The 19,235-nt window shown below is 40.8% G+C and overlaps 1 protein-coding gene across 10 annotated transcripts in view; it reads right to left on the bottom strand.

The window, feature by feature from the left end:
* Positions 1-19,235, bottom strand: part of Tango10 (transport and golgi organization 10) — a 1,007,732-nt gene that overhangs the window by 439,567 nt on the left and 548,930 nt on the right. For all 10 annotated transcript variants that reach the window (XM_068373850.1, XM_068373851.1, XM_068373846.1 and 7 more), the window contains one exon: positions 8,760-9,016. In XM_068373850.1, the coding sequence (XP_068229951.1) occupies positions 8,760-9,016 (257 nt within the window). The remainder of the gene's footprint in view (positions 1-8,759; positions 9,017-19,235) is intronic.

Genomic DNA, 19,235 nt, shown 5'->3' with positions numbered 1-19,235 from the left:
CCTGTACGTAGCAAGCAGGAAAGGGTGTGTGCACTACCGAGGTAACACTCACCTGTGGCACTCGTGATGAAAAGCATATCACATTGGTGAATTGGGTCTAGCAATCTTGCTATGGTGAGCACAGCGCGTTCCTGAGACAATGGGCAGATTTTTGTCATGCGGAGCTCACGCACTCACCTCAATTTGTGGGTGGGTGCATATCATTACCAAAGACTTGCCCACTAGGCTATGGTCTGTGCTTCTCAGCACTAGCACACTATGGAGAAAAACACTTACTCTTCCTCCCTCCCACTGGAGGTCATAAAGTAGCCTTCCCTTCTCCTATGCAAGAAGATATTCACTTGCAAGGAGGTAAAGAAGGCTAAACTGTTGCTGTATGCTGGCACACAGGCAGACCATCAGGTTCTCCCTCGTTCGAAGTCGAAACCTAAGGCACAGATCCCAAAGGACTTGGCCTAAAAAAAAAAACAAGAATTTTGTTGTGTCCTGTGGATATGAGGACATGGGGGGGGGAGGTGAGAACAGTCACATACCTAACCCCCATCGTCGTCTGGCTCTAAGAGGCTACGTTCCAAAGAGCTAGAGCAAGGCATAAAATAATCGAGCACATTCTTCTGGAAGCCCTAGGGATGGGCGACCACTCAGGCAAAGGACCCCTTTCTTGCGAACTTCCGAGCAGTGCACTCTCCTTCCCCTCAATAAGCTGAGCAAGTTAAGGTTAAAGCTCAGCATCGCACGCTGCAACCTGCGAAATGTACCAGAATATAATTTTCTGTATTTACCCAAAAGGGATCTACCTACTGGTAACCCTGAAGGGTAGGCATCTGCAACTGCTCACATTCGTCTGCCAAAGCAGGACGAACAAAGTGTGGTCGGAAAAAAGCTGAGGTCACTACGGAAAGAGACACGAGACTCCTTTGGTAATGGACTTCTGGATTCTCTGCCAGGTAGACCAAAGTCAGCCTCTGGGGAGGCAGCTACATGCTCTCGCTCTGTCCGCAACCGAAGGACTTCAACAGACGTTCCTTGCATGGAGAACCCGCAAGCCCCAAGGAAGACCCCAGCTGAGTACAGTGTCAGTGGATTGATTGATTGATTGATTCAAAGTTTTCAGGCATCCTGACATCTGAGGTCATTGACGCCGGTAACATTTAATTTATGTATACAAAAATAAAAGATAAAATAAAATAAAAAATAAAAGAGTATTCAATTAAAATCATAAAAGTTGAATGTAATAAAAGTTAAATATTTTTCAGAAAACCTGCTTCTGAAATAAATCTAAAAATGCCACTTGCATGGTAGGACACATCATTTCCAAGAATCTTGGCAAGGATGAACCTGCCACCCTCACCTCGAGCCTCAAACAAATATCTATTCCGCAAGTTGTTATAATTGGGGCATTCGGTCAACAAATGCCTTACTGTTAGAGGTACTACACAGTCGTCACAATATGGTTGGTGTTGGCCCTTCAGCAAAAACTCGTGTGTAAACCGAGTGTGACCAATACGGAGACGACAAAGAGACGTCTCCCATTTTCGGGGCATCATATTATACCTCCAAGGAGATATGTCATTTGTTATCTCTCGCATTTTATTGCCATCTTGACTATCCCATTGCTGTTGCCATTTATTGCAAACCAATTTCTTGATGTCAGGTAAGAAATCATCACAGGGAATGGGATACCTTCTTGGCAGCAACTCTGATGCAGCCTCCTTAGCCAGTGAATCTGCCTTCTCATTCCCAGACACACCTACATGTGCTGGAACCCAACAAAATTGAACTGTTATACCTCTCCGTCCAATTATGAAAAGCCATTCTAAAATCTTTAAAACTAAAGGGTTATTAGAATTAAAAACTTCCATAGCTTGAAGGACACTCCTTGCATCACTAAAAATTGTAAAATTACCCTCCTTCTCCAACGCCATTTTCTCAATAGCGGTTAATATGCCATACAGTTCGGCAGTAAATATGGAAGCGGTCAGAGGAAGTGCACCTCTACAATTAAAACCATTACTATGTACTCCAAATCCAACGCCAGCATCAGATTTGGAGCCATCAGTATAGATAAAAGTTGATCCTCTATGTTCTCTAACATGTTCATTAAAAAGAGACCTGGCTTCTAGGTCTGACATATTCTTCTTATCTCCAATAAAATATTTACAAAAAGATATCTCTGGTAACTTCCATGGAGGCGTTGGTGATACCTTGAATGGAAGTACCTTATTTCTAATTAAATCCAGACTATTTAATAATCGTTTCACCCGAAAGCCATAAGGTTGAGGAGATTTTGGGTGCAACTCAAAGTATGATGCGTGTCTTACAAGGCTTGCAGTCTGAAAGGCGAGAGAGTTAGGGAGTCTTTGCAATCTAAACCAATACCGAAGAATGGAAGACATTCGGTATAGGTCTAGAGGTAACTCTCCAGCATCAACAAGGAGACTTGGGATAGGCGAGGTTTTAAAAGCTCCAGTAGACAATCTAATACCTGCATGATGTATCGAGTCTAATATTTTTAACCGGCTTGGGGTGGCTGAAGAATATACCTCACAACCATAACTAATTTTGGAAAAAATCAAGGCCTTGTATAATTTTAAAATAGTATTGCGGTCTGCCCCCCACGATGTATGGGACAATACTTTTAAGATATTCAGAGCTTCAACACATTTAGCTTTTAATGCTTTTAAGTGAGAAACCCATGTCAGCCTACAATCAAATATCAAACCTAAAAATTTAGCTTCTCTTGCACATGGTATCCGTTGACCTTTAATGTATATATCCGGGTCTGGATGTACTCCCCGGATACGACAAAAATGGACAACGGTAGTTTTACTTGTCGAGAACTTAAATCCATTCATGTCAGCCCACTGGATAATTTTATCAATAGAGTGTTGGATTTTTCTCTCAACCATTGCCATTCTAGTGCCAGCAAATGATATTGAGAGATCATCCACAAATAATGTTGAGAGAACATCCTGGGGAATGGCTTTGGATATCCCATTAATTGCTAGTGCAAAAAGGGTTACACTCAGCACACTACCCTGAGGAACTCCTTCTTCCTGGCACTTACTCTCAGATAGTGTTTCCCCAACTCTCACTTGAAAAACTCTACGTGAAAGAAATGCCTGAATAAATAGTGGCAGCTCTCCTCTCAATCCCAATTCATGAATGGTTTTAAGTATACCATATCTCCATGTGGTATCATATGCCTTTTCAAGGTAAAAAAATACTGTAACATGGTGCTGTTTGGAAGCAAAGGCTTCACAAATAGAAGACTCTAGTCGTATCAACACATCAGTCGTTGAGTGCATTTTTCGGAATCCACATTGAATCGGTGATAAAATACCTTTCTTTTCAAGGTACCATATCAGCCTTGCATTGACCATCTTCTCCATGATTTTACATAAACAAGATGTCAATGCAATAGGACGATAGTTTGCTGCTAAAAACTTGTCTTTACCGGGTTTTAAAAAGGCTAAAATAATGGCTAGTTCCCAAACACTTGGGTAACTATGATCATGCCATATTCTATTAATAATACTTAAAATAAATAGCTTTGTATTAAAATGTACATGTTTAATCATTGCATATGGAATTCCATCGGGTCCAGGGGCTGTATCGTTGCAATGAGCAAGTGCGGAATCAAATTCTCTTTCAGTGAAAGGAGAATTATACGACTCTTCCCTTCTTGTTGCAAAATTTAAAATTTTCTTTTCTTCAGCGCTCCTATACTGGTGACCAGGGGCTCCTTCACACTTGCTGGATACATTTGAAAAATGATTAGCCAGGGCATTGCTAACTTCCTTTGCTTCAGTTACATACTGGCCATTCACCTTCAACACTGGTGGTGGGTTGGGGGTGAATTTGCCAGCTATCTTTTTTACTTTCCTCCACACAGAAGATGGTGGTGTTCTACTGTTAATGGAGGAAACAAAAGACATCCATGACTGGCGCCTTGCTTCTTTCATGGCACGACGGAACTGTGCTCTACATTTCTTGTACATAATTAAATTCTCATCAGTTCTGCGTCTACGCAATCGTGTTAAAGATCTTCTTGTGGCTCTGTGCAGGGCAGTTAGTTCTGAAGACCACCACGGGACTGGTCGTCGTTTGAATAACCCTGTTGTTTTTGGAATTGAATTGACTCCTGCTGTATGGAGAGTTCCATTCAGTAAGTCTATGGCATCATCGATATTTTCAACTTGTCCTGCATCCCCCTCAATTTCGCTTAGCTCACGAAATTTACCCCAGTCCGCCTTGTCAAGATTCCATCGTGGCGATCCCTGTAAAGGTGGACCATTGTTGGTGTTTATAATGATTGGTGCGTGATCACTAGTATGCCAATCATCTAATGTTCTCCAATCGAAGTCTATTAGGCAATTAGAGCTTACGATTGCTAGGTCAATACATGACAAGGTACCTGTCTGGACATGAAAGTGTGTGGGCTCTCCTGTATTAAGGAGTCCCACATCTTCATTTTCCACAATTGATGATATGATATTTCCCCTCGTGTTTGCTAAAACATCACCCCACAAAGGATGTCTACCATTCAAATCTCCAAGTAAAAGAAAAGGTTGAGGGAGTTGTTGAATCACCTCCACTAAGTTGTCATACAAAATGTTATCATTTGGAGGCAAGTACAGAGAACAAATTGTATATTTTCGCCCTATGTCGATCTGTACAACCACTGCCTGCAGAGGTGTACGAATAGACAGAGAAACTTGGGGAACATCTCGACGAACGTATATGAGACTTCCGCCATGGCTCCCCACTTGGTGATCATATGGTGTCCTATAACTAATGTATTCGCGAGGACATGGGGTATTATGATCAAGTTTGCTCTCCTGTAGACAAATAATTATGGGGGAATGCTCATGAATAAGGAGCTTAAGTTCTTCATATTTGGCCCTTAAACCCTGACAATTCCATTGCAAAATGGAGGAAAAAACTATGGTTTATAATTTGGTAGACCCCTTGGATGGAGTCTTCCCATTAGGAGTTTTTGATCTAACACTATTTTTAGGTGGTTTTATTAAAGAAGGTCTTGATAGATTGGGTTTAGAATTTATGATTTTCTTTTTGTCTTTTTGATCCGATTGTTGAGGAGGTTGGTGGACCTCCACTTGAATTTCCGATTTATTTAAATTGACTTCCAGATCAGAAATATCAACAGACAAATCATCATATTTATTTGACGTCGTAATTTTGATATTTCTTATGGAAGGGGGTGAGAGAGATGGAGGTCTCTCTCTTTTCCGATTAGTAGGTTTTGAGCTACCAGGTTTTTGCACCTTCCCCAATACAGGTGCACCTGGTAACTTAGTGTCAGGTGGCATCTCCATCAAATCAGGCAAGGACATGGCCTGGGAGAGGTTAGTACTAATGTTAGTAATGGGGGACGAAGGCTGTACAGAAATGGGCAATGACCCATTTTTAATACGCTGTGGCAAAGCCTCAGAAGGCAATACGATTACTTTGTCATGCAGTACTTTATCATCAGAGGTTGTATTTCTTTTCTTAGAATTACTGGCAGTGCTAGGTGGGGTTGCTGTCTCCTGTGGTAAATTTACCTTTGATTTTAAGGCCTTTGCATAGCTGGTTGATTTATTCAACATTCTTTTTGCATGTCCCACACTTATGTGTTCTAAACTTGATTTGTTTAGGGCAGCTTCCTCCAACTTATACAGTTCGCATATCCTATCAGTTGATTTATTATTCAAATTGCAATTTGAACACCTGGCCTCAAGTGTACATTCTCCATGATAAGTTTTGGAGCAAATACCACACATTTTTCCGTTTTTGCAAACTTTGGATGGGTGTCCAAATTTAAAACAATTAAAACATTGCAGGGGCTTTTGTTTGAAAGGTCGAACTTTAATCCTTTCATTTTCAATAAAAATATGGAAAGGTACATCAGCATCCTGGAAAGTAAGTATAATCATTGAAGTTCCAGGAACCTTATGCACTTTCCATACATTTAATGGACACATAGAAAGTATCTCCTCCTCTGTAAATTCGTATAGGTCCTTATTAAAGACCACTCCCCTTCCATAACTAAAATTTAGATGAGGTTTCATTTCCAATGTAATTTCATCACTGCCTGTCTGTAAGTTAGACAGTATTGCAGACTGAGTCGAAGATTTGGCATGGATGAGATAACTGTTCTTCCCAAAACGAGATATATCTCCAGGTGCTATGGTTCCTACTTTTTTTTGGATAAACTTACATATCTTAAAATAATTCCCTATTATCCCTTTAGGTTCAGCTAAGAGCCACATAGGTGGTTTGGGTTTTCTCTGTGAAGGCATGGGTACATTTCTATCTTTTTCAAACCAATCAGCAGGTTTGTACACATCCAATTCCTTTGGGACCTTATCACAAAGAGCTCCCATGATGTTCAATTCGTTAATTTTGATACTACTAATATTACTTATGGCATTAAACGCTTCATCATGACTTTCAAAAGATATCCAAGAGTCCCATTTTTCATCTCCAAGTCGCATCCGTATTTCCTTTATCAATCCATAGCACTCAAATGCTCTATATATATCATCATAATTTGTCTCTAATGGGATTTGGGAAACATGAAGGAATCGTAGTTTCCCTGTGTTACCCAAATTGCTAGATTTTTTAACATCAGTAGAGTGGTCCTTTTTAGTTCGAAGGTCGTCAACAGAGTTTTCCTTAATTTCAGTAGCAGAAGTCGTCAACAGTGCCGGGGGGGAGTCAGCAAATCCAGGGGATGGGGAGTCAGTATTTGAAGGGTCCATATCAAAGGGAGGGATTTTCAGGTTTTTTGTTGTTTTGTTGGGGTACCTGCTTGAGAATTATAAGAAAGTATCATACGTTGGAAAGGAAATTTGCATTCGCCACTATCGGCACAATGAGAGTATATTTCCCCGATGGTCCACTCCATACCCTACCCGAAGGATAGCATCAAAACAGATATAGAGGCACAGGTGTAAGCTAAACCCGCCTGTTAGGACTGAGACCAAAGTAATATGGAATCATCCTCCCCATATCTGTAATGATGGGCTTCCGGCCAAAAGCCAAGAGTCCCACCTCAAGGATTGGATCCCCCTGGATTCCGATGACCCAAACCTTGAGAGTAGTTCCGCCAAAAAGGTCCAAACCATCTTTGGGATGGCTGAGATCATCCAATACTCTCATATATAGCTTTGAATGCGAATACCTCCCAACCGTGATACCTTCTCCCATTCATCTAAGCAGGCAGTAATAACGAATGTGGAAATATCCACGCCATTTAAATAAAATAGAAAAAAAAATAGATAAAAAAATAAATGAACAAATAAAATAAATAAATATATATATATGCATACATCTACATATATATATATAACTAAGAAAAATGATAATCATAGAGATAGGACAGCAAGATGAAAGAAAGGAAATTTGATAAAATTAGGAGAAGGTCGAAGTAATATTAAGCAGAAGAAAAAGATGAAAGAGAGAAATTTAGATTCGAACTGGGGGAGCAATTTCCCGAAGTTCGAGAGCCCTCTTGCCCGTCACCAAGATTCAGCACGGGAATGAAATGCCGTGCTGAAGCTCAATGACTTCATCAAGGCATTCTCTCATTAAGAGGGACAGTGTCAGTGGAAAGACTCCCCTATGAAAGAGAGCAATGCTGCTTCTCTTGAGGAAGCAATGGAGTCCTCAGAACCGCAAGGTTGTCCAGGGGTCGATAGGCCACTGCTCTTACTCACCCGATCCCCGGAAGAGACCGATCGAGAAGAATCAGAGACAAGAACGAGCCGGTGCAATAAGACAAGGGTTCTTTGCCTTTGGGGATGTACTTGAAGGTAAAGAATCCCTGTTTGCCTTCTTCTTCTGCAGCCTACCGTATCGCTGGTACTGGAAAGGAGGCGACACCCTACACTCACTTCAAGGAGACGCCTGCAAACAGGAGTGATCCACACAGGCAGGACACAGGCCGATAGCATCCTTCTTCACAGCTGACAGAAAGGTGCTGCACCAGTGCCCTTTTATGCCAGGAAAACCCACATGGTGGAGCCTCATGTACAATCATCCAGAAGGAGAAAGGATAAAGTTTTTAAAGTTTAGGCCACTCTGTACTTAATCGTCAGAATGAGTAAATGAGTTGATGGGAGAACAAAAACACATCCGTTCTCCACCGAGCCAAAATAAAAAGCAACATCATGTTACCATTGCAGCTGTGAGCAGGGTGACTGGTCTAATCCCCCCTAACTAGTGGTGGGTAGTTACACTTCGCTAAAAGTCTTATGGCTAGTTTCAGCTGTCACCAAAATATCTCCCCTCTGCAAAGAGCAAAATGATTTGTATGTAGTGTCGAAACAACTTATTATTACAATTTTGTTATTCCGACTTTCATGTTAGTAACAACTTAAAAGGTTAGCTTTTATATTTTGATACTGAACTAACAATAATTCAATACATCTAAATCAGCATTATGTGTTGTTTCCTTCCACAGAACTCTCATATAATAGATCTGATCAATGTTTCCCTCTAGGAGTAGAGGAAAAATGTGCTAAAGATCAAAACTGACTTTTGTTATTTCAAAGTGCTCTCCATGTTAATTTGGAAAAGTCAGTTGTTAACAATTTAAAAAGGAGCAATACTTTACATTATAAATAACATTGCAAACCTGCAACCTCCTTCCCCAGCCTTTCCATATCACAGATTTGACCAAGGGTATCTCCAATGAAGAGTCAACCACAGATAAAAACTATAAAAATTAATTACTGATAATCCAAACTTACTTGTATAATGTCATTTCATCATGTACTACAACATCATGCTGCCCCAGAACTGTTGTTAACAAATCGAGATCACATGTTGCAAAGTCCTCTTTAGCTGCAACTTGCTCCAAATTCCACTTGAGATGATTAAGACAAACCTGAGCAATATCAGAATGCCCACAAGTAAGTGTGTACTGTAGCCATGCAATTAAATAGTTCTGTTGAGTAGCTGACACAACATGGAGTTTCATGTACCTTCCACAGGTGTCTATTAAATCCTAAAAAAAAAAAAAAAAAAAATTTAAATCAAAACATCTAAACTGACAGTAAATATTAATTTCAAGAAAATTTATAAATACTAATAATTATCAAGAACTGCATCAAAATACATATAAGCATTTATCACATGGCATTAAGCAGCGTCTGACTACAACTTATTCTTCAACAACAGGTAATTAAACAACTGCAAAGTCATTGATATATAAGGGCTAAAACAGCATTCTAATAATAAAATTTATTATCTAATATAGGTACTTCTCTCAGAACTATAATGTTAAAACTTTTTGGCCTTTAACTAAAGATGAAAACTTCTCTCCCAACACCTATATTCTCCCCTCTAGGAACCTTCCATCAATGTATAGTATAGAGAGTCAGACCAAGGGGCTGAAACTGCACTCAGCGGTCTTGGAGATACCATACTAAAGAAATTAACGCAAAAGAAATATACTGCTGGAAGTGGGATGGATGGAAGACATATGTGACTTACACATAAATATTAAAAACGACAAATTTGGAAATAATTTTTAGCTTTCCTAATTATACAAACCTGAAGTTCTTTACATAGGAGATAGATTCAGCGTGAGCTGGTGTTCAGGCCAGGAAAACTTTGAGCGAGGTGATAAACAACCTTCCGGCAGAAGCGTGGGGGAGGGGAGTAAAGAGGGACACACTCGCTATCACCTTCATACTTACTACCCCAAACACTTTTGATTGCAAACAGGACTTACAGAGAGAAGGTGATGGTGGGACAAGTATGTGTAAAGAGCTTTAGGTTTGTATAGTTAGGAAAAATACAAATTATTTCCAAATTTGTCCTTTGTTCCAACATGGAATACAAAGCCTCATTCTTTATCTAGGAGACTCACTCATAGGTGGGTAGAAGTCCATTCAACTGGCTGAAAACTTGTCCCAGGATTGCCCCACTCAAACTCAAGGAACCATAGGATGTGGATTCTGAAACCTTGTGAACCTCTTGGTCTTATAATACCTGTGCAGTAATGTTAAACGAGTGAAGGACCACTCTGTGACCATATCTAGGTTTATAACCTAGGGTTTGGCATTATATACATTAAAACCTAAATCATCAAACTCACCTCGCCAAGAGATTGGGGATGTGACTGAATATGTATTGTGGGAACCACGAAATATTCCTTCAGTCAACAGGCTTTCCTTCAGTCAACAGTAGGTCAACAATCAGTGACTTGGTTGTTGTGCCCCAAGAAAGGGGAAGATGAAGAAAGGAAAAAGAAAGTCCTTCCTTTACAGTAATACCTCTATATACGAAATTAATTCCTTCCGTATTGGCTTTCGTATCGTGATTTGTTCGTATGATCGGTAACATTTTACATGTAAATCGCCTAATTTGTTGCACTGCCTACAAAAACACCACATCAAATTTTATAACAGAGATATACAGTAATAACCACAGTGAAATACAACTATTTGGATCATTCAATACTTGACATAATCATTAATACTGTACCAGTAAATGATGTAATAATAGAACATACAGTAATGCAATAGTAAATGGAAATACAAACCTTGGAAAAAAATTGACTAGTGGCAATAAACACGAACACTTAACTTCACGAAACACATTAACAAATGGCAGAAAACATTAACACAAAGGGGGTGGTAGTTATTTTTTTCAAGAAAATAAAACTAATAGATCAAATTAAATAAAATTTTATTTACTAATAGAAAGCATACATACTCGTGTAGAAAGTCTCATGAAGATCCATGAAAAAAATAAATAAAATAAGTAAAATATGCAACAAATTTCACCAAATTTTGAAGTAACACTCTATCCATAAACAGTAATACCTCGGTACACGACCATAATCCGTTCAGGATCAGTGTTCGACCACCGATTTGTTCGAGTACCGAAACCTTTTTTCCCATAAGAAATAATGGTATTTATCTTTATACATTATTATGCATTCCAAAATGCCCAAAATATTAATAAAACGTGTACCTAAACAACAATAATTATTTAAATGTGTACGAAATTGGTCGGAAAATCATACAAAACCATTTTAAACCATTTACTGTACCTTTCAGCAGCGGTTCGATGGCATACAGGAATGGATGTGGAGAGGATGGTAGGGGGAGGTTACTGCTTGGAAGGAGAGTCCCCTTCCATGAAGTGGCTGGGTAGTTCTTCTTCGGGGGTTTTTTCTCTCTCCAGTAAAAGGTCAGGCAAATCTCCTTCAGAGGTTTTTCTCTTCTGTCTCTCTTCTTTGGAGGGGAATCAGGCTGGGATGTAGAAGCTATCTTTTCATTTATGAAAAACATGTCAATTGTCAGCTCCTTCTTTCTCTTCTGCACTATTCTTCTAAAGTGAGACATAACATTATCATTAAAGATATTCACTGCCCCGTTTACTACTACTGTTTCTGGGTGATATTTTTCCACAAAAGCCTGCAACTCTCCCCACTTCGAACACATGTCATTTATCACTGAACTCGGAACCTCCTCTCTTACATCCACATCTTCTGAGGATTCCAGCTCCCCAATCAAATCCTGCTGCTGTTGTTGTTGCAGGTGCAACAATTCAATGGTCAACTCAGTAGAGTGGCTATCAACAAGTTCATCAATGTCTTCCTTGCTGACCTCAAGCCCCATACTCCTACCCATGCCAACAATTTCATCAACGACAACAGTGTCCTCAGAAATAACAGTAGCAGTGCTTGAACCAGCCTCTGATTGGAAACCCTCAAATTCCTTCTCTGTTACACATGATGGCCACAGCTTTTGCCAGGAAGAGTTCAATGTCCTATAGGTCACACCACGCCAAGCTTGGTCCATCATGTTCACAAAGTTGAGGATGCTGAAGTGATCCTTCCAGAATTCCTTTAAGGTCAACTGTGTATAACTAGCCACCTCAAAACACTTTTGGAAAAGGGCCTTGGTATACAGTTTTTAAAGTTTGAAATGACCTGTTGGTCCATGGTCTGGAGTATGGGAGAGCATTGGGGGGCAGGAATTTAATCTTGATAAAACTGTACTCTTCTTTTAAGTCTTCCTCTAGACCTGGAGTGTGTGCAGGAGCATTGTCCATCACCAGAAGACAGTTCAATGGCAAGTTCTTTTCAGTCAAGTATGCCTTAACCTGGGGGGCAAACACTTCGTTGATCCATTCACTAAAGAATTGTCTTGTGACCCAAGATTTAGTCTTGGCGTCCCACATAACTGATAGTGCACTTTTCAAGATATTGTTTCTTTTGAAGACCCGGGGGTTGTCCGAATGGTACACTAACAAGGGTTTAATCTTGCAATCGCCACTAGCATTGGCGCACAGCAGCAACGTCAGTCTATCTTTCATTGGCTTGTGACCTGGCATCTTTGTCTCGTCCTTGGTAATGTAGGTATTGGCCGGCATTTTCTTCCCAAAAGACCCGGCCTCATCGCAATTGAAGACTTGCTGCGGGATCAAATTTTGTTCCTTAATGTATCGGTCGAATTCACCAACGTATTTTTCAGCCACCGCCTGATCTGAACAGGCTGCCTCCCCATGCTTAGTCACACGGTGAATACCAGTTCTATTCCGGTATTTCTCGAACCAGCCCCTGCTTGCTTTAAAAGTAAATGACGAATCACTTTCACTAGTACTGGCACTTTTCTTCACCAATTCTTCATAAATATGAAGAGCTTTCTCGCAAATGAAAGCTTCACTTATACTTTCCCCGGCCAACTGCTTTTTTCTAATAAATATAAGGAGCAACTTTTCCATTACCTCAATTACTCATGGCCTTTGCTTACTAATTGCTGTCACTCCCTGTGCAACATTAGCTTTCTTTATCACTTCCTTATTTTTCAAAAAGGTCGAAATGGTCGACCTCGCCATGCCATATTGCAAGGCTAGATCAGACACTCATACACCATTCTCGTATTTCGCAATAATTTCCTTCTTCAACTTGATCGTTGTTCTCACTGTTTTCCTCTTATCCTTCCCCTTATCACTAACTTTCTTGGGGCCCATTATTATCGGCAAAAAAAAACAATAAAACTCACTAAATCACAATAAATTCTCAACACGTGTTGTCGGACTGACGATCTCTCATGAAATGATGCTACCCGACCAGGCGAAAGTAGCCGAGATGGCCGCTCATCTCACTCAGCCAAGCGTTCGGCTGTGTTGAAGTTCCGATTTTTTATTCGAACACCGCAGCAAAAATTACTAAATTTTTTGGTCAAACTCCGATTTGTTCGAATTTAGAGTCGTTCGACTACCGAGGTATCACTGTATATCAAGATGAACTTTGGAAGTTTTTTATGGATAGAAAAGCTTTCCATTAATAGATATACGGAAGGATTTCTGGAAAAATTAAAAAAACTTAAAAAACCTTTGAAGGTCCACTTTATCACATCAATGAAATATTTACAATTAAATAGGGAAAAACTAGTAAAAGTTATATAAAAAATCCCCTCTGTTAAATGAAAGCTTGTAATTTCTAATAATAAAGAAAAAAATTGCCCATGAATATCTTAAATAATAAAGATATGTCAATTTGAATGACGATAACTTTTTGAGTTAATCAGCATTTAAAGTTTAAAAAGATCCAGCAGCGTACTCTGTTAGATCTTTTCTTATCTTCCTCCTCATCTTCCTTCTTTTTGGTGTGTCCATTCGCTTTCTGTTTGATAGCACTCATGTTAGGGGTGGATGGCACTGTTGTGGATGTAGTGGGAGTAAGAAGTGTTACTTACAGCTGAGGTGGAGTAAATAGCTGCCGAGGTTCCAGGAACTTTCATCATTTTTTCTTTTCTTATTTATGCTAGGCGCTCTCATGTCATGTCTTTTGCCCTTCTCTGGAGTTGTATAATCCTTTCCCTTGGGTTAGGCATGTTTGTAATTGTCTACAACAAGAAAAGGCAAAACAAAAGGAAAAACAAAGGCAAGGTCAGAGCTGAATATATGTACTGTACACTCCTTCTTCTACAAGTCACACATACACTGTAGAACAACTGTAATGGAGTTTGTGGGTGTTAGAAAATACATGTATAATTGCCAGTTTACCTATTATAATATTAAAATTCTTTATAAATAAAAAATAAAATGCAATATATAACTATTTTGATATATACTAAGCATTGTTTACTACACACTTTAACTTTACAAAAAATTTGAAATCAAATTTCTTTTTTTTTTTGTCTTTCTAATTTTTTAATTTCTTTTTTACTTTATATTTTTTACTTTCAAAGTTTCATCAATTTCTTCACCCCTTCTACTTTTGTGTTATTTCGTATCACTTTGATCTTTCTCTTGGCCTACTAATGACCTCTTTATAAAATAACTATCCAAGGAAGCTTGCTCTTGCCTGCTTTTTAAAATGTTCCTGAAACGACTCAGTCCAATATCATTAAATTGCGCAGCCAGACAACCAGTGTAAACCTTTTCGGGGTGCCTCTTTTATACGAAAGATTGTGCTTTATGAGAAGCAGCTAGAGCCTCCTTAATTTCTGCCGTTGTTATAGGGTCCTCCTCCTCTTTGTTGCCGCTAAAAAAACTGTTCTTGAACAATGTTCAGTTGCATGGTCTCCAACTCCTTCAGGTCGTCCATCATAAGCTCCAATTAAGTGCTCCTCGAGAAGCTCATTAGTGTTGTCTTCATCGAGGACCAGCCTCATGGACCTCCCGAGTGTAACGATCTCATCAACCTTTCGGCTTCGGCTTAAGATACGCCAACATGGAATCTCTTGAAGTCTCATGCGGATACGGCATCAGGTAACAGCTTCTTCCACGAAGAGTTCAAAGTGCCCCTGAAAACCTCCTGCCAAGCTTGATCGATGAATTGGACGCACATCACAATACTGAAATGCTCATTTAAAAATTTACGAAGGGTGAGGCTTGTGCTATCGGTGATTTCAAAACATCTCCTGAACAGATGTTTTGTATAGAGCTTCTTGGAGTTGGAAATCACTTATTGGTCCATGGGCTAGAGGAGAGGGGTGGTGTTAGGCAGAAAACAGAGAACCTTGATAGGAATACTCCGCTATGATATCTTCCTCGAGGTCAGGAAGGTGAGCAGAGGCATTGTCCAGCACCAACAGAAATTTCAGAGGGAGGCGCTTCTCTTCCAAATATTTCCAGACAGTTGGACCGAAACAGAGATTTACCCACTCGGTTAACAAGTCTCTTTACCCAGGGTTTCGCATTAGTCCTCCACAACAATGGAAGCTTCTCCTTTAACACTTTGTGGGAATTGAAAGCTTGAGGAGTCTCTGGGTGATACACCAGTAGGGGCTTTACCTTACAATTTCTTCTGGCGTTTGTGCAGAGTGCAAGAATAAGACTCTACTTCATAGGCTTATGCCAAGATAGCTTCTTATCTTCCGCCGTATTGTACGTCCGACGAGGCCTTTTTTTTTAAAAAAAAAAAAGCCCAGTTTTGTTACAGTTGAAGACTTGCTGGGAACTGTAGCCTTCCTAGATAGTGAACTCGTCGAACGCCTTAACAGAGGCTTCGGACGCTTACGTGTCCGAGCTGGTAGCATCACCAAGCCGTACCATCGAATAAATGCCAGACCATCTCTTAAATTTTTCAAACCACCCGCGAGAAGCCTTGAACTCCAGGGGTGCCTGCTTCGATGTTCCATCTCCTGCGTTGTCTTCGGCCTGAGCACACACAAGCTCACTGAAAACGACGCTGGACTTGTGGCTGATTGTCGTCTCGGTGATCGTCTCTCCATCAATATACTTGCCTTTAATCCAATGGTGACGCAGTCTCTCCATCTCATCACGAACGTAGCTGCTCTTGCTGGAAAAAACAGTCACGCCCTTAGAAGCTGTTGCTGTTCTGATGGCTTCATTCTGCTTGAGGATAGTGCCTATCATCAACAGATTTCGGCCATAATCCTTGGCAATCACACTCAACTGCATGCCAGCCTCATAGTTCTTCATTATCTCCAGCTTCCTCTCCATAGAAAGCATCCTATTCTTCTTTCCCTGAATATCAACAATCTTGGGATCCATGGCTAATAATGCACGAGCTGGAAAATGCAACACAATACAGTACAGTAAACAAAAGCACAAAAGCAAAATCACCAACATGAATTCAATATAAACGATAGAGCTGCCGAAAGGAGATGGTCGAAGAACTCCCATAGGTATATGCATAATGGGATACATACTGATCAATACGAAAGCAGGATTTTATGGAGGTAGCTAGCATCAGAGTAGGGATATAACCAATGGGGGAGCAGGACAATGGTGGCGAGTTTACAGTTTGGCAGCACACGAATATTCAAGTTATTCTCGGCAGACGGGCAAATCTCGTACCATACCTCATTTCGTATCAAGAATATTTTTCGTAATATGAGGTGAAAAAGTTCTTCGCATCTCGTTTTGTATCATGAATTTTTTGTATACAGAAACTTTCATATCAAGAGGTATCACTGTGCATTCACCTCAGACTAAAACCGTAACCTTTGCCTTCAACTGATTGCTAATTGTCCTGTAAGAAGCTAAGGAAGCTAAACTACTTCTAGAGCAGCCACCACAGGGCTTAGAGAAAACATGTCTTTGGACCTGTTTGTCACATCTTGTAGGTAGTAGGCAGGGAAGGTCGTCTCATGTTTCCACATACCTACTTGTAGCACCTGCGACACAAAGAAGTTCCTTTTGAAAATTAGGGATTGGCTCAAGCCCCTGACGTCATAAGCTCTGGGTTGTCACGTCTTAGTGCCCTCACAGGACATAGTAACAGTTGATCCATGTAATCAGTTTACTTCCAGTAATCACAATCCAAAAGAGACTGAGCCTAGAGTCAACTACAGCATGACTTTGAGTCCTACCGATAAAATCAGGGACGAAACAGTAAATAGTCCCCATCCCCTTGAATGGGCAATGTTGTAAGAGAGACCATGCAACTCGCTAACCCTTTTTCAAAGGCTAGGGGGAGAAGGAAGATCCTTTAGAGAGTCAAGTCCGGATCCTGACACTTGACACAACAATTCTTAGGGAACTCCTTTCAGGAAATGGAGGAATTTGACCATGTTTCAAGGAGGGGTCTATTTTCCAGCTGATGGCAAGATAACGGACAGCTCTGTAAGAGCATACATAATTCTGCTCAAGAGGATATAAGGACACCTTTTAATCTAAAGATCTGGCTTAAGGCTGAGCAATAGCCTTTTACCACTGACACTAAACAGTTTTTCCTCTCAGATATATAATCAAAACTTGGCAATCAGGGGTATAGTGGTTCTACGTGAAGAGACACCTTTTCTTTGACATCAACTAAGAAAGGTTGACCACTTCGTCTGAGAGACTGTAATAGAGGACTTCCTGAGGTATCTAGACATCCTTTTTGCCACTGGTTACAAAAAACATCTCTGAGTGAGATGCTGGATAACCTTTAGGTGTGAAGTTGTTGGGATGCAACTGCCCTGTGGTATATCTTTGCACGTGGTTGACGCAGAAGAACGTGTAAGGGAGGTAACTTACTTGGAACCTCCGTCAGAAGTAGCAGAGGGTCCATGTAACATTATGCATGTTGCCATTGTGAAAGTATTAAAGTAATAGATGGGTTGATGAAGATCTGCCTTTGTTGAGGAGTCTCCGGATTGGGCAAAAAAGGGAGAACGTGTGGACGTCTATGTCATTCCAATGATGTAGGAAGGCATCTTGGAAACTGCCTGAGGGTCTGGTACTGGGGAGTAGTACCTCGAAAGTTTGTGATTGAGAGACATTAGTCTATCAGAGGCAAACCCCACAAAGTTAGGACTTTGGTCACTATCCGAGGAGCCAAATGCCATTCGAAACCAACTACCTGAGTCTTATCACTCAGGCTGTCCGTTAAGATGTACTTTTGCCTGAAATGAACCAGGCTGATAGTGAGATCTGATTGTCCTCTGGTCATCTCAAAATCCCGACAGCTAGATAGCAGAGCTGTTGCGAGAAGGTACCTTCCTGTTTGTTTACGTACGCCATTACGGTGGTGCTATGGCTCATCAACCCTACTGAATGAGGCTAGAAGGTTTGCCTTAAACTCCAGAAGGTTTATGTCGTTACCGATTGAGACTGTATCATAGCCCAGAAACCATGTGCTGCTGCAGGCAAGACCACAAGCCTTCTTTAAATGTGTCCGTAAGGAGCAACAAATCTGGTGGAGAAAGATCTAACACTTGGCAAAGGTTAGAGTCTTGTACCCATTATCCCAAGAGTTTCTGGTGCTCTGATCCTATTGGAACACGTGTTTCCGGAAGATCCCTCCACTGAAAACATAGGGTCTTACGTTGCAATTGGAGTGACCGAATGTGGAGGCAACCGTTGGGGAATAAGTGGTCCTAGAACACCAGGTGTCCCAGCAGTCGTTGCCACCAATAAGCTGGCAGCGAATTCCGTATGTTTGGGATGCAGGGATAGCTTATTGAGATTTACTACTACCCCAGACTGTGGCAACGCTTAAGAAGCATGTCTCAGTAGAGGAGAAGAGTCTCCATTGGTCTGACAGAATTAGCAAGTCCTCCAGATAACAGAGGATATAGATGCTATTAGCATGGGCCCAGATTGAAGTGAACACTCTTACACTTGTGATGCTGTTGATAGGCCGAAGCAGAGCACTCGAAACTGGTATGTTTTGTTGTGCAGACAGAATATTATGTACTTCCAAGATGCAGGATGGATCATGATCTGGAAGTAAACATCTGTCACATCCACCATGATCATGAAGTCCTCTCATCTGATCTATCTAACTGTGGCTGCAGTCTCCATCTTGAAAGGTGTCTGAAGGGCAAACTCGTTCATGGCTGAGAGCTCATGGCTGGTTTCCAGCCTCCATACTCCTTCTCTATGAGAAAGAGCTGGACTTCCGCTAAAAGGGTGATGTCCTTTGCTGATCCAAGGGCAAAGAAGGATGGGATAGATGGGTCGAGAGACGATGGATTTGATGAGTGACGAATCATGGAGGGAGAAAAACTGGTGAACGGGACATTGTACCCTGTTCATAGGACACTTATTGTCCAGGATTTGCCACTCTGGTACTCCCAAAACTGTACCTGTGTCTTAGGCATTCCCCAACTGGTGGTATCGGAAGAGGAATGGCCCTGGCGGAGGTGGTGGCGCTGTCCACATCTACAATAACAGTTCAAGCTCCCCTTCTTCACTGCTCTTTTCCTGAAATAGATGTTTTCCTACTGCTGTTCTACCTAGAAGGATCAACAAATTTCCTGTGTGCCAGTATTTGCATGTCCGGAACTTAAGGCACAACTGGTGGC

Source organism: Palaemon carinicauda, chromosome 5, assembly GCF_036898095.1.
Source record: "Palaemon carinicauda isolate YSFRI2023 chromosome 5, ASM3689809v2, whole genome shotgun sequence".
In the NCBI taxonomy this organism is placed as follows: domain Eukaryota; kingdom Metazoa; phylum Arthropoda; class Malacostraca; order Decapoda; family Palaemonidae; genus Palaemon; species Palaemon carinicauda.
This window is presented reverse-complemented; position numbering and strand designations above follow the sequence as displayed.